This window comes from Castanea sativa, chromosome 9 (assembly GCF_040712315.1).
Source record: "Castanea sativa cultivar Marrone di Chiusa Pesio chromosome 9, ASM4071231v1".
Taxonomy (NCBI): Eukaryota; Viridiplantae; Streptophyta; class Magnoliopsida; order Fagales; family Fagaceae; genus Castanea; species Castanea sativa.
Window position 1 is genome coordinate 44966799 of NC_134021.1, and position 22834 is coordinate 44989632.

General features: G+C 34.8%; 1 protein-coding gene across 2 annotated transcripts in view; it reads right to left on the minus strand.

The window, feature by feature from the left end:
• The window catches only part of LOC142610167 (ABC transporter A family member 1), a 36213-nt gene extending 13786 nt beyond the window's left edge, over positions 1 to 22427 (minus strand). The window contains exons 1-23 of one of the 2 annotated variants that reach the window (XM_075781899.1): positions 22138 to 22427; positions 21704 to 21783; positions 21227 to 21395; positions 20340 to 20422; positions 19232 to 19448; positions 18440 to 18663; positions 18243 to 18303; positions 17979 to 18065; positions 15687 to 15919; positions 15485 to 15599; positions 15271 to 15360; positions 14219 to 14427; positions 13837 to 13949; positions 12332 to 12438; positions 11205 to 11267; positions 8768 to 8854; positions 7516 to 7614; positions 7256 to 7440; positions 3044 to 3098; positions 2874 to 2945; positions 1728 to 2429; positions 1402 to 1580; positions 526 to 736 (exon numbers count right to left, since the gene is read on the minus strand). In XM_075781899.1, coding sequence (XP_075638014.1) covers positions 526 to 736; positions 1402 to 1580; positions 1728 to 2429; positions 2874 to 2945; positions 3044 to 3098; positions 7256 to 7440; positions 7516 to 7614; positions 8768 to 8854; positions 11205 to 11267; positions 12332 to 12438; positions 13837 to 13949; positions 14219 to 14427; positions 15271 to 15360; positions 15485 to 15599; positions 15687 to 15919; positions 17979 to 18065; positions 18243 to 18303; positions 18440 to 18663; positions 19232 to 19448; positions 20340 to 20422; positions 21227 to 21395; positions 21704 to 21783; positions 22138 to 22224 — 3528 coding nt within the window. In that variant the 5' untranslated portion in view covers positions 22225 to 22427. Of the gene's footprint in view, positions 1 to 525; positions 737 to 1401; positions 1581 to 1727; positions 2430 to 2873; positions 2946 to 3043; positions 3099 to 7255; positions 7441 to 7515; positions 7615 to 8767; positions 8855 to 11204; positions 11268 to 12331; positions 12439 to 13836; positions 13950 to 14218; positions 14428 to 15270; positions 15361 to 15484; positions 15600 to 15686; positions 15920 to 17978; positions 18066 to 18237; positions 18304 to 18439; positions 18664 to 19231; positions 19449 to 20339; positions 20423 to 21226; positions 21396 to 21703; positions 21784 to 22137 lie in introns of those variants that run through there. The other variant, XM_075781900.1, reaches the window with a different exon arrangement.
• Positions 22428 to 22834: the final 407 nt, after the last annotated feature.

Below are 22834 nucleotides of genomic sequence, written 5' to 3' on the forward strand. Positions count from 1 at the left end.
TTAGAATTTAAATTGCACACAAGAAATTTCTTTTTTTTTTCTTTTTTTTTAATTATGAAATGGAAAAGAAAAGTTGTAAAGATTGTAGCTGGCAGATGCTATGCATACTATATTATTAGATAATGCTTAATGGCTTGAGATATGTCATTGATCATTTTTCCTTTCTAGTGTTTTTTTAAGCAAATATATCTTTAATGATATGAGGAGCTCAAATACAGCAGATGTGTATCAAGCTCCACCTATAAAACTACAATTTACATTCTAATGCACTTCCAAAAGGATGTCTGCTTGAACATTTGTTCCTAGAGGTAAACTAAAAAACTTCTAGATTGCATACCATTTTAGAATTTTCCCCATCATATTGCGTCCAAAGGTAATCTTAAATGGTTTTTTTTTGGTGGGGGGGGGGGGGGTGTTTGGGGGTTGATAGTTCTTATTGATATCTTCTTTTGAGGGTTTATGGCAAGACTTAGTGTGTAATCATGCTTGAGAGAACAACTCAAATAAATGAATGCGGTAACTTACATGATGTTGCAAGTGCTGACTTTCTGTCATAGGCAGAGGATGATTACGTGTTCGAATTGTCATATTTTTGTTTTGAGTAGCCAGCTTAAGAATTGCAGCATTCATTAAATTGATAAATGTTGGAGCAGCATGCTGACAAGAACTGTTGTGCAGTACAGTGTACCCTAAAGTTCCATCTTCATTCTGATCATCCATCACAATTGCCCCATACCTGCATATAAGAATGTATTAAAATCTTTAAAATTAAATAAAATTAATACTAACTAAAAACTAACAATGCTAAAGTTAATTTCATGTAGCTCACGTTGTTGAATAGCATAATCTATTGTATAATTATTTTGCAAAATTGCCAATGAGATCATGAGATATCCCAAAGATGGGGGGAGGACAAAAATTACTAGCAAATACACAACTTATCTTTTTTTTTTTTTGCCTACTATCTGATAATTTCTTGATAATTTATAAATAAACAACCCGTCAGGGTGTAGCCTCATGGTTGGAGGCTTGGGATGAGCTGTATACCCAATCTTCTTGGGTTTGATCCCCAATAGGAGTTCTCCAGGATTACTTGATACACGGTTTTGGCGGATGGGGTCGTGTATCCATGGTTTACTCCCTAGGGGTGGGTTCAAGGTGCCCTAACTTGGTGAGGTTCCACGTCATCAAAAAAAATATATATAAATAAACATTCCACTTCAATAGACATAATTTACTAACACTGTGGATGACTGCATGAAGTTCACATTTCTGTTTGGGTCTCGCTAGGATTCTTTCCACAACTATGATTTTGATTTCCATTAGTCATGGTAACATCATCTTAACAACTGACAGAAAGTCGTAAAGAATTAAGTAAATCAAATATTTGGGTTAACACACCTTGACTCATAGGATTCATTAAAGCTAGACATCAAGAATTCACTCATTGAAAGTAAAACTGGCCCCAAAGTTGGCCCTGCCACCTCAACTGCATCAGCTAATGCCTTCTCTGAGTCTGGGAATTTATACGCACTCGGTTTAAAGTTTTGAATCCACCCCCCTTCAACGTATTGTGCAATCTGCAGCACAGATAGTTTAAAGGAAGAAATCACTGCATAGGCATGCAACCAATATGTAGTTAAATCCACTACATTGAAGACTTCAAAACACAGGACATCACCCAAAAAAAGATGGAACATCAACATGAATTAACATGATTAACAAACCTCCTTTGCAATAGGCCAGGACAGATCAAAAGGAATTGGACCACCACCACCACCACCGCTTAATAGAGGATTAAATTGTGAAGTTGTAAAGGTCACAGACTGCTGATCAGGATGTGGCTTGAGCTTGACAAAAAGAAGTCCAAAAAACAAGAAGACTGCAGGAATCAAAAGCTGGAAAACAATGCTTTTGTGGTCTCTCCGAGCAGTTATCGCCCTTTTTATGAACAATGCTCTAAAATGTTGCCAAAATGTTGACCTAGAAATGAAACAACAGCTACAGCACTGCTTACTAAAGAAGTTTATGAAACTTAGAACTGTAGCAAAAATTAAGCCACAAGCTCTCCCTACTATGTATGATATGACCCCAAGAATATGTTTGCAATTTCCCAGAAGTTTGGAGTTATTTTTGGGCGCATGATCATGAGAAGCCTGAGAAACCACAGCTTCAGGTAAACAAAAGTCTTCTCTATGCTCAATGCATTCAGCTTCAATATAGTCACATCCTGCAACTCTAAGGAATACCTCTTCCAGAGTTGTGACAGATATACCATAACTTTCGATGCCAAGATAGCCTTTGTCCTCAGACTTACTTGTTTCAGAGTTACAAACTGACCTTCTCATGCAACTTTCAATTTCCCTGAACATACTTTCAAAGGATGATGAAGATGCCATAGGAAGCTTGAAGGAAATCTCAGTTCCAACCTGAAAGTGAATGGGAGCATCAGCATTAGCAACATCGGGCATATCTAAGGATTTTTTACTATAGCACTCTGATATAGATTACACACAGGTACCCAAGCACACACATCCATGTGCAATAAGAGAGATTCCCAACCACACATGTTAATGCCAAGGATCAGGGGCATATTTTATCATACCATTAAGTCATACAACAGGTGAAAAAATAAAGGAAAAATATTAAACCAGAAGAATATCAGTTGAACTTCAAACTACCCCTACACATTATGATTGATAGCTCTCATCATAGATCATTGTAAACAGAGATATGGGCCCATTCAAGTAAAACGTTTCGACATCTTCTTTGCAAAATTCATAGTTATACTTAGACAACCCATATGGTAAAAGATATACATTAAAATTTTAATTGATTAACAAAACAATTGATGGATAAAGTGAGAGAGATACCTCACTCACACATGTTGCTGATGGAATATGTCGATACACAATATCAGAAGCTACTGAGGCAGTAGGTGCAGACTGAAAGGAAGAGACAATAAAGCCATCAGCACAGAAAATAATAAGCAAACAGCCATTCAATGGAATGTAGAGAAAGATACACAGAAATTGAAGCACACCTTCACCAGCGTCAGAGTATAACCAACCCCATACTGATGCTTCAAGAAAAGGGAGCTGTTGAAAAAAAAAAGAACATTTGAAACAAGGAATCTTAGAGACATTTAATTCAACTACTCAAAGTAAAATCAGTATGTCCAATGTTTTTTAGCATATGATTCAGTTAGTAATAACTTATACATTCCAAAAATGTAGGAAACCATTTTTTGTTTTTGGAATAATGAAATACTTTATTTATAAAAATTTGAAGCAACTTGAAGGGCTGCAGCATTTTGATGAACACCTTTGGTCATCCTCAGAGGGAATTCTGGAATGACCTTAATGTGGAATAGCAAGATGGGGAAAAGTTGAAGAGGATGATAGTCAATTAGTGTAGAGCTTTTTTCTTTTTCTTTTGTGTACAAAAGAATATAAGATCTCAGTGTAAGAAAATGATCATAAATTTATCATTTGAGCACCACAACCCTTCTTTTTTGGTGGAGGTTCCAGCATTAACAATTAACTATCCTACGGCCAAGAGAAGATGAACATCTTTCTTGGACTTAGCAAAGATCTGCAATCTCATAGAGCTCGTACCTCATAGTATTTACATCACCTACAGAAGTCATTATCTTCCTAGCATTGACATCAGTCAATTCAACTTGCTTCCACATCCTAGAGCGAGGTCAGTGAGCTAACTAGATTTCCTTCACTGGTTGTGATGAGGTTTAAGGGTCTTCCTTCTATGATGAATTAAAAGTGTTGAGCTTCAATATGATGATCTTGCAAGTGATGACAACTATTATAGCAAGATATTCTTCTTGGCTTATTTACAATAGCTTAAACTTTTGTAACTGATATGACAGTATCACAACCCGAATTCTGTGAGGTCTTTGATTCTGATTATCTCCGCTTTAGTTATTTCTTCTGTTCTATATGTGAGAGGCCCACAACTGGTCCAGATTTTGTTGCCAGCTCGGCAGGGGGATGTTTGTGTTTTGTATGCTTGATATCTATTGTTGGCACAATTTCTTTTTTTTTTTGATAGGTAATCAAAGAAGTAATATTAATAAAAAAAATAGTATAGGATGTTCATGATGATGAACAGAAAGATACAAAGAAAGAAAAACTAAGGGAAGGAAAATCTAAGGGAAAACATAAACTCTGAAAGAGATAAAGAATCAGTAAAACCCCAACAACGAGACCACTCAAAAAGGCTACGCTGACATAACACCTTTAACTCATCCAATGTCTTCTCCATGTTCTCAAAGGAGCGACGATTCCGTTCCAACCAAACATTCCACATTAAACACCCTGGAATCAAATTCCAAATATTCGAGTTATGCTTCCCTAACCACTGATGCCAACAAGATAACAACCCCGTCACTGATCTTGGCATAACCCAATGAATACCAAAAGCTTGAAGCATAATAGACCATAAGGTATGAGAAACAGTACAATGAAGAAGAAGGTGGTCAACCGACTCCCCATCACAACAACACATACAACACCGATTTGCCAAAGGGCAACATCCCCTAAACATGAGATTATCCAATGTGAGAATCCGACCGTGAGCAGCTGTCCACAAGAAGAAAGCTACTCGCTTAGGAACCTTTGGTTTCCAGACACCCTTCCAAGGAAACAAAAAATTCGAGGAACCCCGAATTGCTTGGTAATAAGAGCGGGTGTCAAATTTACCATTGCCTTTGAGCCGCCAACAAAGAATATCCCTCCTATCCCCCCGAGGAATATGAGGTTGGATAAAATGAAGAAGAGAAAAAGAAGCAGCAAGCTCCCAATCTTCAAAGGCTCTAAAGAACCTTAAATTCCACACTCTAGTAGAACCTCCTTCTGGAAGCCACAAAACTTAAGAAATGCAAGCATCCTTGGCAACTGAACACACATAGAGCTCAGGGTAGAGATCTTTTAGGATATAATCCCCAATTCACCTATCATGCCAGAAGCGGATGCGAGTGCCTTCACCCACTACAAAAGATAGGTGCTTAGAAAAACTCTCCCACCCTTCATGAATGCTTCTCCAAAGGCCACAACCATGGGTCCTCCTGCACACTTTAGTACACCACCCCCCTTGACCCTCACCATATTTTGTGGAGATAACTCTCCGCCAGAGATGGGTAACTTCTTGCCCAAATCGCCACAACCATTTCCCTAAAAGAGCTTGATTAAACGACGCCACACACCTTATCCCCAGCCCCCCTAATTTAACAGGTGAACACACCTTATCCCAAGCCACCAAACGATATTTGAAACTCCCCTCAACAGACCCCCAAAGAAAATTCCTCTGAATCCTTTCCATTTTAGCAGCCACAGCTTTAGGAATAGTGAAGAGAGATAAAAAGTACGTTCGATAGAGTACTTTTTAGTAAAGTGAGCCTACCACCCTTAGATAAGTAGAGACGTTTCCACCCTGAGAGTCTCTTCTCCATCTTTTCCAAAATAGGATTCCAAATCGAAGCAGTCTTAAAAGAAGTTCCCAAAGGCATCCCCAGGTATTTCATAGGCAAGCTCCCCACTCTACACTGAAGAATGCTGGCACAATTTCTAACAACTTAAGATTTTGATACTGATGTTTCACCAAAACATTGTAGGATTGTAGGGTGCAAAAGAATATGTAGATGCAGTTTTGTTTTGTTTTGAAAAATTGAAAGGGGGGGGGGGTGTTAAGTAAAGAAGAATTTATTAATCTCATAAAAAGGGTCAGCCAGATATACAGTAAGTTTACATCTGGGGACTAATACATTCAAACACACAAATTACAAGCATCCATCAAATCAAGAACTGAAAAAATAGAATTACTTCCTACAACTGACATCCAATCCAATAAAATAACGTTTTGAAAAACAAGAATTTTAGGTTTGGTACAATCATTTTAGAATCCTCAAAGTTCCTATTATATCTCTCCTGCCAAATGCACCACATCAAACAATGAGGGACAACCATCCAAATAGCACCATTGCTCTCCCTCCATAGACTCCACCCAAGATAAAAGTGGAATAGCATTACAGACAATGCTACTCTGGTGTGTGAAAACAAATTTTTTGCCATCCTAAAAGCTCCAAGTATAAGCTAAAGTAATCAAAACAAAGAAAAACGAACCACCATAACTCCTTGTCCATGCACCATGATGAAGATGATCAATTCTCTTGCCACTTGATTTGCAAGTACAATATTAATCACTTATTGCCTACTTTCTCTTTTTGAGATTATCAACTCTTGAAGAAGTTACCATGTGCCACTTGCCCCTCTTCCCTAGCCCAAAAAAAGAAGAAAAATCTACCTTTGCATCCACTCTTACCCTCCAAAAGACACACTGAGGTCACTCACCCAAAGCCCAATAATAAGATTGTAAGTAAATCATTTGATATCTTAATGTCAATCTCTCACTCTCTTCCCTTAATGTCATTCTCCCTGATTTTTTTCAGAAAGCCCCATTTCTTTATATTAACCAAATGGTTCAATAGCCTCTCAAGATATTGGCATCAGATTTTCATATTTCTGAAGATCTCAAAAAGACTTCCGTTCCAATCTTTCGTTCTACCTTTCTCAATCTACAGTTTCCTCACAAAGTCAAGGGACTTGATGAAATCTACTCTAACACATTATCCTAAAGAGGTTTGCTCCAAGAAACCCTTCATGTCATTCCATGAGTGTTGACAAGAAACAAAACCAATAATTAACTAGAATTTGGAGTTGAGAATCTAAATCAGAATGTGCAAGCATGCATGTGTCACCACCTCATTGGTTGAAGGTCCAATGGATACATAGAATATATATGTGTATATATATATATATATATATATTCTATATTTATATTTTTAGTTTTCCTTGGAAGACAAAGCAGAAGAACAGCCCAGAAAAAAGGTTTTACAGATGGATGAAGTTGAATATGAAGTATGAACTGAAAGTTAAAAGCATGTGATTAAAAGAATGGGAAAATAACAATATTTTTCAGTTACTTCAAACAGTATTCCATCTGATGTTGACTCTCCTATATAATTTATGAATTTTCTATATAACTAAGAATGCAGGTATAAGTGCTGCCAAGGGGAACGAATTTTCACATTGTTTGCCTCTAAGAAAATTAGGTTTTGATAGAAAATAAAAAGTGCAATCCTCTTATCACGCTTGCTACTATGTCAAGGAACATAAAAAATAAATAAATAAATAAAAAAAGTAGAATATCATAAAAAAATTTAATTGGGAGGAGGATATACCTTCCACAGCATCTCAAGGAACCATTAGCCATGATAGTTATTCGATCTCCTAGTTCATCAGCTTCATCCATTGAGTGTGTTGTCAGTAATATTATCCTGCCCTTTCTTAGTTTTTTTATTAACTGCCATGTCAAGCGCATTGAGTATGGATCCATTCCACTAGTAGGTTCGTCGAGGATGATGACCTGTCATAATAAATATAAGGAACAATTTTGGTACATACATAAGTAAAAAAATGTGCAACCAAATTGTTTCACCACCTTACTATCTCCTATCAGTGCGATTCCAAGAGACAATTTCCTCTTCATACCACCAGAAAGAGCTTTAACAGTAGTATTGGTTTTATCAGCCAAACCCACCTGTACATAATAATAGCAGTCAAAGAACCTTCATACCTTAATCCCAAAAATATTACGAAAAAAAGAGGGAGAGCTCAAATGTTTTCTAGTAGTCAAATATAAAAGCGCATTGGATAAGGGGAACAATACCATAAACCATATGGGAAGAAAAATTGCATAACAATCAAACCATATAAACTTAAATATTAAAACAAAATAAATTAATTAATAAACATCTTCCTATGGCATGTCTAGTGCAGACAACCTTCTATAATAATAATAAAATACAATAGTTTCATTCACAAAAAGAGGATGAGAAATTTCCAAGACTCCTTTACTCCTCCCCTCAACCTTAAACCAGCTAGATAACGAGTCTCCACAGTCCTCTTGATCATTCTGCTTTCCATCCCCAAGATGAACAGAAAAGAAGATGAAGGGTCTCCTTCCTCAAACTCTCAGACTACAAAAGAAGCCAGTATGGTTGCCATTGATCATAATTGAGAATCTCACAGGTGAGATGCAAAATCCAATCCATTTCCTCCATCGTTCTCCAAACCCAAATTTCTGCAACAAGTACAACAGATAGTCCCAACTATATATGGTCCTACGTTTTTTCTATATCTACTTTACAAATTATTTTGGGGGTACCATACTGCTACCAAGGTTTTCTACACTCATTAGCAATAAGAACTTAATTGACAATTTATTTGTCTCCAACAAAAGAACTATGCAAGTCTCAAAACTAAGTGGCCAATTATATGTTTGAGACGGTCAGCAAATACCTCTCCCTTAATCTTATTGATAAATTATCACTTACCCCATGTGGTTTCCCAATAACTTCCAAATTTTACCAAGCTCTATCTAAAAGGAATAACCAAATAAGACATTGGCGTTCCTCAACAAATTCTAAATCATGCCAATTCAAATGATTGACTACCAGTCTTTAACCATTATATTATCCACTGAGGACGACAATAATAACAAGGAATAATAAAAAGGGGGGAAAATCCTTCACATGGCATATTACCAAACAGCAAACATTTCCCAGGAGAAATGGGCATGACTATAAACGCTTTTTCGGTAAGTAGGACTCAATAAACACATGTAAGGCAAAGATAGCTAAGAATTAGTAACACAAGCATGCAAGATTTCAGTCATGCAAAGAGGAACTCACTTCATCAATCATATCCATAACAACTCTTTCCAAAAATTCTTCATTCACACCCTTCAATATGGCAAAAATTTCCAAATGCTCCTTCACCTGGATGGTGAAATTGATAAAGTAAAACATTAAATAAGGCATTAGTATTGAAGAATACCATTAAATAAGGCAAAGGTTAGTATCTAGCAACTTAACAAGAGAATACCATTAAATAAGGCATTAGTATTGAAGAAAATGAATGCAGTAAATACCAGATAAAAATAACAATAACAATAATAATAATGTTCTATTAGCATCCCGGAAGGCAACTTTCAAAAGAAAATTAGCAAAGAATGTCATTGGCATGGAAAGATTTACGATCACTAGGAAAATTACTCTATAAATGCAGCTATAACATCATTTAGATCTAACTCAGCAGATAAGTATTATCTATTCAGTTTCTTTTTTTAATTGATAAAAAAAAAATAGATAGGAAAATGGAGGATTAATATGCTAGCAAAACATAAATTTGCTCCAACAAGAAAGCAGCGATTGCTTATTAGCAGACACACAATGAAGAATTTGAGCTTTTCTTCATTAAAAAAAATAAAATAAAAAATAATAATAAGAAAAAGTTGAGTTTTTCCTCATGAAAAAAGTACATATATGACTGCCAGTGTCACTCATCTACATCATACTGCATTAATTGGGGAGCACAATGACCAATAAAGTTCCTACTTCCAACCTTTTTTCCTAATTGGTAAGTTATACACACCCTATGGATCTTGAATCCGTAACCTTACCCTCCATCCCATCATTGAGAGAGAAGGAAGTGTCAACTCCTAAAGATATTCAAGTTTATAGGTACTTGTATAAGATGGCAGCGCCCATCAATGAACATAAACATAGTGCCTTTAATAAATTTCAAAATGAATCCAAGTATAACTCTATGCTCTCTTTCCTTTTTCTTTCTTTTCTTTTCTTTTCTTTTATTAATTTTTCCCTCGTATGTTCCCTTTATTTACTTGAAATTTTTATTATTCATATGCTTCAACTATTTTAAATCGATTCAAGAGGAAGCCCCTTGGTGTATGCTTTTCAAAAATGATTTAATTTTAGTAAATGAAACGGAATCAGAAGTTGAGTTAATGTCAAGTTAGAAATTTTGCAAGACCCTTGAAAATCTAAAGGCTTTTAATTAAGACTAAATCAGAGTACATGAAATGTAAGTTTAGTAAAAGTAAAAATAGAGAAAAAATGGTGATATTACTCGATGGTCAATAGATACTAAAGAGCGAGATGTTTCGATATCTTGGATCAATAATTCATAAAATTGGAGAGACGGAAGATTATGTTTTTCTTAGGATAAGAGCAAGGTGGATGAAGGGGAGAAGCACATCAAGAGTATTGTGTGATCGTATAATACCTATTAAATTAAAGCATGATTTGAATATGAATGTTATAAGACCAGATAGGTACTAAATGTTGGGTTGTTAAGAAGAAACTTATTCATGAAATGATTGTAACTAAAATGAGAATGTTAAGATGGATAAGTGAAAATACACGAAAATATATGATTAGAAATGAGAAAATCCACTGAAAGATAGGGGTGGCCCCTATTGATGAAAATATGGGGGAGAGTCACTTGAGATAGTTTGGCCATGTTCAAAATAGAGCAATTAACACACCAGTAAGAAAGAGTGAGTTAATTCAAGTTGAGGAAAGTGAACAATATATATATATAGTAGTAGTAGTAAAAAAGAACATGTCAATTAAGGAAGTAACAAAGAGTATGACTTCGGATATAATAGAATGGAGGAAAAGAATTTACGTGGCCAACCTTGACTAAGCTATTGAGGATCAATAACCAACCTAGAGAAATATATACATACACACACACACACACGCTTCAGCCATTGTTGTTATATACCCTTCAACCATTCTGATTATAAAAAAGAACCAAGATTTTGTAGAACACCCAATGTGGTAATATACAAGTCTCTCCTTTGTCGCACAACTTCTGACAACTTATTAACAAAAAATTAGAAGTACTAAAGGTGATATCTATTGCAAATTACAGAACTAAATCTGGACTAAAGAGTGTGTATCAATGTAATTGCATAAACCTCATTTTTTTTATAAGAATAAATTTACTAAAAAACGACTACTTCATGGAAAAAGAAAAGTCTAAACAAGATTGGGAAGCCTCTTTTCCAATATAAGTAACAAGATGAATAATGCAAAACTTAGTAAAATAATAATAATACTAATGATAGGTGCCTAGCATTTAATTAATTGGATGAGCCCCAGCTTAAATGAAAAGACACATGTCTTCTGTCAAAACTGCCATTCAAGTAGTATAAAGATCTAACCGTAAATACCTAGTAGTTATAAGAATGTATCATGAACTACTAGAATTCAAATATCCTACCACACAGAAAATGGAAAATGAAATGTGCTTCTTACTTACAGTCAACTCTGCAAAAAGAATGTCATTTTGAGGGCAAACACCTAATGTCTTCCGTATCTCATCCTGTAAAACATATTCAAATTAATCACAAAATCATACAAAAATCCAACCCCACCTTCTAAAGAATAATGCAAAAACCAATCACGATAGATTGGTTAGTCACTGTTTTAAATCATGAACTCTTAAGATTAACAGTGTCTGCACCACAGTTCTGCTAGAGTCAATAAACACATCATGAGAAGAAAATCGAGCATGCCAGATAGCTATCGTTGGACACTTTAGCAGTATTAACCAATTCAAAGAAAAAAAGAAATATATACAACAGAATAAAATATGAACCATATTTAAATGAACAATATAAATATGTACCAGTGCTATCAGATAACAAATAAAATTTGATCAAGTCATTTTCTTATTTAGTAAACTTACTGCAATCAGATCTGACCTGGTCGTAGAATTGGGTATCCAGTAACACTGTAATATTGATCCAAATTGGATTCCCATATTTCCTTGCTATGATCTTGGGAATAGAAATGGTTTTGAGAAAGATACGGGGTGTAGAGCACTGCAGCTTATATATATGTAAGATTTTTTTTTCCTTTTTTTATATTATATTTTTATAATTTAAAGATACATGCTCAAACATAACATATGAAGTTCATATCAATGAAGAAAATAATACTAAGCATACACATAACTCATGAACACAGTTTTTTTTTTATAAGTAAAAGCTTATTGATCTCAAAAAGGTGAAACACCCTAGTACACAGGGTGTGTACAAGGGGTCAAACAATCAAGAACAAAAATTACAAGAATCTAAGAAATCATGAACATACAGTTAGCTGCTTACTAGTATCCAAATTACTAAAGCACCCCCAATAATTAGTGTCTGAATCTTCAGAAGTGTCCTATAAGCTTAATTATGCCGCTAATAATAACATTCTGGTTTTACAAGGACTTTGGGTTATTGTCCCCATTCAAACAGGAAAAAAATTTAAAATATAAGTACATCTAACCACTCTTCCAGTAATCTTGACCCTGTGGGCAAATAATTTATGCATAAAAAATCATCAAATAGAGTGAAGGCAGAAAGGTATAAGCAAACTATCTGAAAACAGGCAACTTACCATGTCTGTTATGATATTCTTCCCAAACACCATGGCATCCCCTGAAGTAGGAGTAAGAAGGCCAACAAGCATTGATATTGTTGTGCTTTTTCCAGCTCCATTGTGCCCTTCAAAACAACATAACAAAGCAATGATATATGTGAAATACAAGAACTACTTGTTTTTATGTTGGTAGGTGAAGACAAACGCATTTAGTATGTAGGATACAAGAAAGCACAAACATTAAAATTTCCCCAAATTTTCCTAGTTGCTTTTGTATAGGCTAATTAGAAACTCCAAGGGGGCTCAGTACATAATCACTTCTGAGCTACTTTATTTCTATCAACACAACCTATGGTTAAATGATGTGTAATGAGAAGAAAAGAAAATTTTGAAGAGTGAATCCAAAGCAGCCAAAGCCGATGAGTAAGGATTATGCTCCCCAACCAAAAAGGAGATAAAATACTTTGAACAATGAGTGTGCGGAACAAGTTAAAGAGAAGCAACTGTACTCAAGAAAGTAATGTATTCTTGTAGCACCCTCATCTGGACAGCTTAAAAATCAACTTCAAACGGATACCCGGCGCACAAAGCTCCCACTTTTGCAGGGTTTAGGAGAGGTAATTGGTAGGCAATCTTACCCCCAATCTTTCTGTGGGAGAAGTTGATTCAGGGACTCAAACCCATGACCTATTGCTTATGGTGGAAGGCACTTGTCATTGCACCAAGGCCTGACCTCTAAAACAATCAACTTCAAATTGATGATTGTAAAAAATAATAATTCAATTTCTTAAGTTAGATATGCAGGCAGTGGCCGGATTTTATGCTAAGGATATGCTCTTTCTTTATTCCATCACTACTAAGGACAGTCGCTCTAAGGTTATCAAAGCTAGAATTAAATGAGGCTCACTCATTCTTTCTTTTTAATTTGTACTTCACACCTGCACCTAGTGAGATTTGAACACAAGATGTCACCATTTCCCCATCCTTATGGAGGGAGGAGATGCAATTTGAGCCAGAGCCATTGGAATTGAACATGGCTCACTCTTGCAAATGACTGGTGATACTGATATATTAGAAATGATTGATATTTAGAATAAGAGTCACACGTTATAATGAGAGTGAAAAATCTTAGCATAGTTCAATGGCATAAAGGTACCCTAAAAATGAAACAATAGAAAGACAGGTATCTAACATTGCAAATTACATTTTTTGTTCTGAGGTTTATAATAAAATAGAGAAGAGAAGCAGCTAGCTCTTGATCACAAAGACATGCCAGTTCATGCATGGACAACACACCAACTCTAACCAGGTACATCTTATTCAATTAATCTTCAACTTTAAACTAAAAAGCTCAGATTAGCGAAGTGTCTTCTAAGTGGTGTTTGTATTCTTTCTCAAAAAATCAAAAACTCAAAGAGAGCACCTGATTAAGACCATTACTTGGGTTTTAGGAATCAAGCAATTAAGATTATCAACAATGAAATAAACAGAAAGATGAAAAAAATTTAAAAGAATACACTCACCTAGAAGAGCAAGAATCTGATTTTCATATAAGGTCAACTGTAACGAGTTAACCGCACAACAGTTCCCCTTCTTCGTAGCATACACCTTATGCAGATTCCTAATTTGGATACATCTACAAGTTGAATAGAAAGGTAAAGTCATATAAGTGATAAAACTATGAAGACTCACCAAAGAGGGCAAAATAGGTACACAAGGAGTATACAAAAGGCACTACAAAATAAGAATGTGGAGGTAACATCATTTCAAGTTTGAGTACAAGGCTTGCCAAAGAGGGCAACGAAAGTCCACAGGGAGTAAACAAAAAGCACTACCAAACAAGAATGTGGATGAAACATCATTTTAAGTGCACAAACTAAAGCATTCAAATTTTAGTACATTTACCTGCCATCAAGCTCTTGCTGCTTCATGTCCAAACTTATCATTTCCACAGTAGGTTCAAAAGTATCTTTCCTAGAAAGACTTGTCTTATTATCAGTACTTGTAACTTTAAGATTGGAAGCGTGGTGTGCAGCAATACTTTTATTTTTCCAAAAGCTACTGCTGAATATGAAATTCCATGGATAACGCACTCCATTCTCCCTAGGAAGGACCTGATTACACAAATAAATTTTAAACAATTTCATGACGCACAAGATACCATAGAAAGAGAAGTATACATAGTGAAAAGGTTTATATACAAGCCTGCTTACTAGAAAGATGACAAAAATTAATGGTCAATCAAAGTCACTCGATACATGTACCAACTTTTCTAAATAAACCCATCAAAAGATTCCTGGTATTAATGTTGATATTTAACAGATTGCCATTGGCTAGCTCAGCTAGCTCAACAGTGTCCTCTATTAATAGAAATGTTGGGTGGCTTAAGAGATGTTGCTTGCTGTTTACTTTCTGTGCCTTTACTGATATACATTCTCTAGAATCTAGACCAAGACATATTACATTATGTATTTTGAGTTCAATATGTTAAAAGTGTGTTTTGTTTGGGAAGGGGGGTACAAATTATTACAAGTTTTTAACAAACTAAAGTCTAAACCGTACTCAGCCACATCTGCCTTGAAATCATAGCCTCTAAACCAGTGGTCATTGTCAACAGCCTCTATACACCAAAATGACTACTCATATTATTCAAAAGGAAATACTGAATCTCTACAATATGATTAACTTAATAATAATATGAAGGGCACAAAAAAAGCAACCTTATTCCATTTGAGCCATGAAATTACTTGTGTCAAACTCTATAAACAACAAAATGGATTCCCATAAAGGTTTCAAGTTATGAGCATCTTTCCTTGTTAGGGGCCCAAAGAATAACAGAAAACATGATACCAATATGCACATTTTCAACAAAGAAGCACATAGAGAATTATGGTAATTATTCATTAGCATGACCTAAACAATTTTGACAAAAAGACTTAATGAGCTTAAATATATACCTTATCCAGGTAAAGACCAATGGCACAGTACAGCAGCGCGTCAACCAACATCATCAGGAGACACACCAAAAAATTCACTCCAGATGATGCCTACACAGATCATTACTTTTTTTTATCAGTGCTTGAAATGTAAGACACAAATACATCCAGGAAAAGGGGGGGGGGGGGGGGGGGGGGGGAAAGAGCAGTGCAAACCCTGACACACAGAACATACCCGCCATATGTTGCTCCACCGAAGTCCAACATGGGCGCGCTCATAGTCAGCGAAGTTAATTGACCCTAGAGCGAAGGCTGTAGGAGATAGCAAAGAGGCAAGGACCTTTAATATCCTGAAAGAGGAAACAAATGAATTCCATCAGCATTCAAATATTCCAAAGAAAACAAATAATAATAAAGTTGTTAATAGATTTACTTACATAGGGATAGCCTGGTCATTGACAGTGTAATAAGGAAAATAGGCACCCAAAAAAGATAAGGTTCCAACTGCCACGGCTGTTTTGGCTCGTGTGAAGAATGTTGAGATCAAAAATGACAGCATGATTGCGCTTAATCCAAACACAAAGAAGTACATAAACACCACTGACTTATCACTATATTTGAAAAGGCTACCCATGGTGCAGGCTGTAATGATCCCAGATGAAATTGCAAACTGCAGAAAAGATTAAACCATGGGATAGGGAGAACTCTAAGACAATTTCTTCTATTTGGAAATATGGCAAAAAGGTGATCTTACTCATAGCAAATTTTTTATTTATTTTTATTATGTAAAGAAATATTTTATTGGAAAAGACTACTTCATGTACAATTGACATAAAGAAGTCTAAAGAATTGCAGATAAGAAAAACTCTACATACAGAGACAACTATATAAATTCTTGAATGAAATTACTATTAGTAAAGCCTCAAACACGAGACCAATCAAATAAAGAAAACAAAGCTAACAATTGAGTCCCTACACTTTTGACATCCTCAAATTACGACATTTTCGTTCCCTCCAAATTCTCCACATCAAACTTAATGGAACTAAGTTCTGTATATCCAACGAGTGCTTGCCAACCCAATTCCTCCATTCAAATTAAAGATCCATAACCTTTTCCAGTAACACCCACTGAGCCCTAAAAGATCTCAAAGCAAAGCTCCACAAATCAGACATATCAAAGCAGATTTTAAGGCCATCTAACTTCTACCAAAATCTAAGAAAAAAAAAATGTGAACACACACCTACACCAACTTCCTTGTAAGACGTAATGATATCCACCCCTCTCCTCCAGCCTTACCCTCCCAAAAAAGGGGTCAGTGGCATAAAATTTTGCTGAACCTATTAAGCTTAATTGAGTCCAGTTTGGGTGGGATTAAGGGGAAGGGGGGATCTTATTAGATTCAAAAACAGTTGAGATAACTATTTCCTCCTAAAAATAGAATTTAGAGAAGAGTCAGGATAACTACTTCCTCACATAAATCACTGAGAACATTCAAATTGAGTGGTATTATGTTACTCATCAAATTGTAATCCATCCGTCCCATGATAAATCCAAGTTTGAACAAATGCCAAGCATGTTAATGAAGAAAAATAAATATAAAATTCTTAGTATCTCCAAGATCAAATGATAAATGTGCATGCAGAGTAATTCCAAACACACATGGCCCATCTAAGAGACTTCTCAAAGAGACTAGTAATTACACCTTAGGTATTATTCCCCTTAAATGGAAGTTCCTTGACTTGCCACTACTAAAGCCTTTACTCAATCATAACTAGAGCTGGCACGAAAGTCTTCCTCACTCTACTTATAGGACCCACTAATGAACGCTTGCCCAGTCAAACCACCTAGCTCAGCTCTGATACCATAGTTGGGGCTTGAGTTTGTACAAGTTACACGTTAACACCACGAGGAGATTCTTTGTGAGGACTTCACATGGCATGTTAGGATACCACTTAACCCAAAAGCTTAGCCTATAGGTTTGGGCAGGTTTTTTTGTCTATTAAGCTAATTTTGCAAACATATTAGTTGTGCGACTAAAATTGAAACATATTAGTTACATGGCTTCATTTGGAACTCTAGTCTCATGGAGAAAAACCAGAGATTATATTTCTTTTAAGTTTCCAATGGAACTCAAGCTTTAGGGTTCCAAATAAGGTCACATAATTCTATCACAAAACTAATATGTTTGCAAAAATAGTATAACAGGCAAAAAAACCCAGTTTGGGCTCAATTATGTTATATTAATCATTCACTCTTGTCATAATTAATCAATGTGAGACTTTACTACTTAATTAACTAGACCACTCACAAAATAATGCCCGCCTTAGTCCAAAATACAACCAATACCTTTTTTTGGTAAGTCAAAACACAACCCATACTTACTTATCCCCAACCACAACGATATAATATCACACTACTAAGATGATATAACCATGTCAAATTTCCATTAAGAGATCCTAATTATATTAATCAACCAAAGGAAACACTTTTGAAACTGAATCATTTTCAACCAAATGTATAAATACTAGATCAATGCCAACAATACTCTAAAATTTCTACCCTTTTCTCTTGGGTAAGTCTAAATTTTCTATCGTTTAAAAGAAAAAACACTAATGGATATGATATAATAGAAATGAGAAGGAAAATATTCCATTACCAGAATTCTTTGAAAGTTCAAAGAAAAACAGACAATTAAGATGATTCTGTCAAGGAAAAGGACAAAATTTACCTGCAAAGCATATGTAATAAACCAAGAAAGATGGAATATCCCATCTTTAAGGCCCATCATGTAGAGACCTTCCTTTATTTTCTGTTCCTGAAATATCAAAAACTTTAATGGGATGACTTCAAAAACGTAAGGACAGATAATAGCTCACGTCATACTAAAATTGTGGGAACAAGGAAAAAAATAAACATAAATTAATTAAATGACAGATAGTTTGGTACATTATCAGTTTTATGCCAATTACAGCAAACATAATCATTACCAAACCTTCTCGAACACAGAAAAGCTGATTAGGCGAGAGATTGGGTAGAGAAATCCCAGAAGATACCTGCCCATCCCAATAACAGGATACCAAAAATATAGCTAGTCAGCAAATCAAAGATAAAATCATTAATTTCTGATCAATATAATACAAATAAAAAATAGCAATAATGTTAAATACATAAAATTCAAGAAGTACATACAATACACCCATGACTTTCTTAATGATAGACTGGAACTCATCATCAGTGTATTCACGAGTTGGAAAGGGCGCTATTCGTATGTTTGAAGGGCTAAATTGCATCGATGGCAACTTAAGTGAGGAGGCATTGTCAGAGGACTGCACTGAAGGAATTTCTATATTTTGAGAGGTTGAATAAGTTTGCTGGGCAGAAACTATAATGAATGCATCCAATACTTGCTGGAGCTGCAGAAAGTTTGAAATCATCAATTACTATTGTAACAAATTTTCACAACAATAGGTTATGAAGGTCATAGATGGAGTTTCAGTCAGAGTTCAAAAATCATACAAAAAATAATTTTTTAAGAAAAAAAAGGAACTTGAGGCAGCATTACAGCAAATAAGTTAGAATCAAAGTGAGAAAGAAATCACATCATGACCACAAGTTTATAAGTAATATGCATGGCAACACTTATACTCTTCCATTTGAGTGCCATGAACCTGACAAATGACAAAAGGTCTTCTTGAAACCAACTCTTCTATAAAAAGGACCCCATGTAAAGGCATATTATCAGTAATAATCACATTTGCAGAACTTAATTGGCATAAGTGATTCTAAAATATAAGAAAATCGTAGAAACTATTTATAAACCAAATCTGTTAACTATATGATTTAAAATCATTACAGTCTAGGAACAGGACCATAAACCATTATCAGGTTACACTAAACCAGAAAATTCCTTTAACAACTGAACTACTGTAAAGAATAAAGGTGTACTTTGAAAGGAGTAAAAAGGTAAAGGAGCAATCATACAGTCAAAAATCCACTGAAGCTGTACTGCATTGTTGGTACAATATTAACGCCCAGTTCCAAGTCATTGAGATAAGGACCATTTACATCCATGATGGATTTCACATCAGGAAATCCCGAGAAAGCCCACGTGTGGTTGAGGCGTATACTGTAATCAAATTGCAGAGGGCCTTGCTCATGAAACACAACTGCACCTTTGATTTTTGGATTTGAACAATTCCTGAATAAAGAAATTTGAACATATCATCCTTTCAATAAAAGAATCACCATTGTGTATATTTCTATATATTAGATGCATCAAATGATAAAAAGACATGAATGAAAAACACAGTAACAACACATTTAAAAGCAATGGCTAATTCCAACTAGAAGACTAAGTGATGCAAAAGCAAAACAGATGTTCAAAGGGAAAACAAAAGAACAAAAAGGATAGAAAATCTAGGAGTCAACAGCTAGGGTTACTTGGAGTCAACACCCAGCCAATAAAAATTCCAACAAAATTTTATTCATCAAAACAGGTGTACCAATAATGTTTTCTCTGGGGCCTTTAAATAAGACTCCCAAATTACATAAAATAAAGAAGAAAAATCAGCTCATAATCAAAATGGAAATCAAATCCCATAAAATCCTCAAAATCAAATCCCATAATAGCATTCAGCACCATTAGCGACAATCTGGTCCAATGGAATCAATTAGCATCGATCTGGTGTCCACACCACTAAGTAATATGAATCATCCAAACATTCAAAGTGTTCACATCACTTGTATCCAACATGTGTTAAGACATTTGAAGTGTTCATGTACTACCAAATATTAAGAATAATTGAGATATTAAATGAATTTTAAACTTCACCCTACAATTGAACTTATAGTCAACAGAAAAGTATTGAGTTTTGGGTTCTTAAAGTTTATGCAACAATGAACCAGTACATAAAAGCCTTTGAAATGAACCAGATTGATATCCTATTTCCTTTCTCAAATGAATAAAAAGGTTCATTTTGTTTCTTTTTTGTTAGTTACTTTCTATTACCATTGTGGCACAGAATTTGAGAATTTTATTTTGAGCACATCACCCTGATACCAATGCTGTTACACACAGATTAAGACTTACTTGACTTGATTGCAGGTACCATAGAGACCTGAGCGTATGTAGGTATCTAGGGCTAGTTCATCTTTGTAAACTCTGGTAACTAGCTGAAAACATGAAACAAGAGTCATTTAGCCCAAGTCATGAAAATCCTTATCAAGGAAGTAAACAACATCAAAGACTAAATTGTCATCTCCAATAGAGTTATTAGATTAAATTTTCATTTTTAACAACATCAAAGACTAAATAGAGAATAAATAAACTTATCATGAAGTATGTCCAAATTGTCCCAAGTTCATGTCTATCCGTATTAAGAAGAAACAAAATTGACAAATGCTTGTGCAAATAAGCACAATATCAAGTTTAAATCTTAAAAATTAATGTCAAATGTTATGGTCGACAAGCCTAACGGGAGGAAATCAAATCACAATAGTAAATACCTTCTACCACCTGTATTTAGCAATATAATGCTCATATGAAAGTCACATTATCTCTTAACATGTTACTAAAGTTTACATTGAATACAAATAAATAAATAAATAAATGTTGCTCCAGTGCACTACGTTATACTGGCTGAATCTCATTTTACTTTAAGGCTCTAGCAAATCTCTTAACCGATTTGTTATAAACAATTGATCCTGGAAGATAAGGTCACGGAGGAGAAAAGGAATTGAAAGCATGGATGTGTGACCAAAAAGGGAAAAAAAAAAAGTCCTGAATGTGTACTTATACGCGTACACAATGCGTAATTATGAACAAAACAAATGTGAAGTATGAGCGAAGAAGGTTTTACAAGAGGGAGCAGAAAAACCTTAGACTGGCTCATAGAGGATAAACAGGAGTAGCAATGAAATCTGAAAACTCACACATACACATACACACCCACACTGCCAATAGATAAAAATGGGTACCTTCAATAAGGGAAATTTCATTGACATTAAATTAATCATTTTCCTCGTCTCTTCCGTATCTGGTGCAAAAGCCAAATACTCTCCCTTTGCCAACAATAATTCTAAAACTTGTTGGAAACTAGGGGATATTCCTTTGCCCACTTCCACAAGCATTCCTTCCCGGATATACCTGTTCCATTTCCATTGAAACATAATGGCATTACTTCCAAACAAAAAAAACCATTTTGTCTCTTCCTTTATTTTCCTTTCATCAAAATAAATACAAAGCATATGCAACTAAGAACAAAAGTTATAACTTAAAAATTCAGCATTTCATCTTGAAAGACCGCGGTACAATTGATCGAGATAAGATCCATTTTACGCCTAATTTAGAAAGGAAAACAACTACACCTAAAATTCTTTACTTTCTTGAGCAACCAATATGAAAGACAAAGAAACAGTAACAATCAAAGTTGATAAGGGTTGATGGAAACTCACGGCTGTGCAGGGTGAATCTGCGTATCGACTTGCGTCCTAACTGCTATTAACAACAACATCACAACTGTAGGAAGCAATATCTGCCAGAAAATTTCAACAAACAAATTCAAAAAAAAATTGTGTTTGATTGATCAAAATTTTGAACAGCCAAATTCAACACACACACACACACATAGCCCCTTATAACGCAACAAAAATTTCTCACACTAAAGCAAATTAAATATTATATACACAATTATTTATATTTAAAAAAAAAAAAAAAAAAAAAACTCATTTGCATATAGATTATAGACAAAGAAAAAAAAGTTAAAAAGTAACAAAGAAGCAAAATCTAAATTAATCACTGAAATTAAGGATTAAACTCATAGCAAACAAAAACCAAAAACAGAAAAGATTAATATTAATAAGAAAAACAGAGAGAGGGAGAGAGAGACCTCAGCAGAAGTAATGAAAGGGTGGCGAATTTTGAGAAGCCAGTTCTTGCGAAGCATGGCCTTCAACTGTGAACGCGCAGTCCCCATCTCTGCAAAACCACAGAGAGAGAGAGAGAGAGAGAGAGAGAGTGTGTGTCGCTCTGTGTGCGACTGTGTCTGTGTGTTTGAGAAGGGAAAGTATGGTCTGTGTGTGGGAATGAAAGGAGAGAGAAGGAATTGTCAAAAGAAAGGAAAGAAAAGGCTTTTTAACACATTTTTTGGAATTTTGGTTGCACGCTCTGACTTGGAACTCCCCCCAACTGCCCCTTTTTCTTTTTCTATTTCTGTTTTTATATACATTTTAATAGAAAATGGAATTTAAATTTTGAATTTTTCTATTCGAAATGTAAAGAATGTTTAATTGAAGTACACAAAACCTAAATATATTATTAATAAATTGGGCACAAAGTGATTTTTATTCCCAGTTTAGAAGTGTTTATTTTTACTTTTTTTTAATTTGATGTGATCAATTATCATCTCAGGAGGTTTTAAAAGGGAAAGTTCATTAGGAACTATCATTTTAGAGTTGATTAGGCATAAATTTCAGCTTTTAAAACCTCTTTTTAAAAGTTAATTTTTAATTTTTATATACAGATTTTTAAATTTTTTATTTTACTATTTCAGCTAATTTTTAACTTTATTTATCGTACTTTTAGCA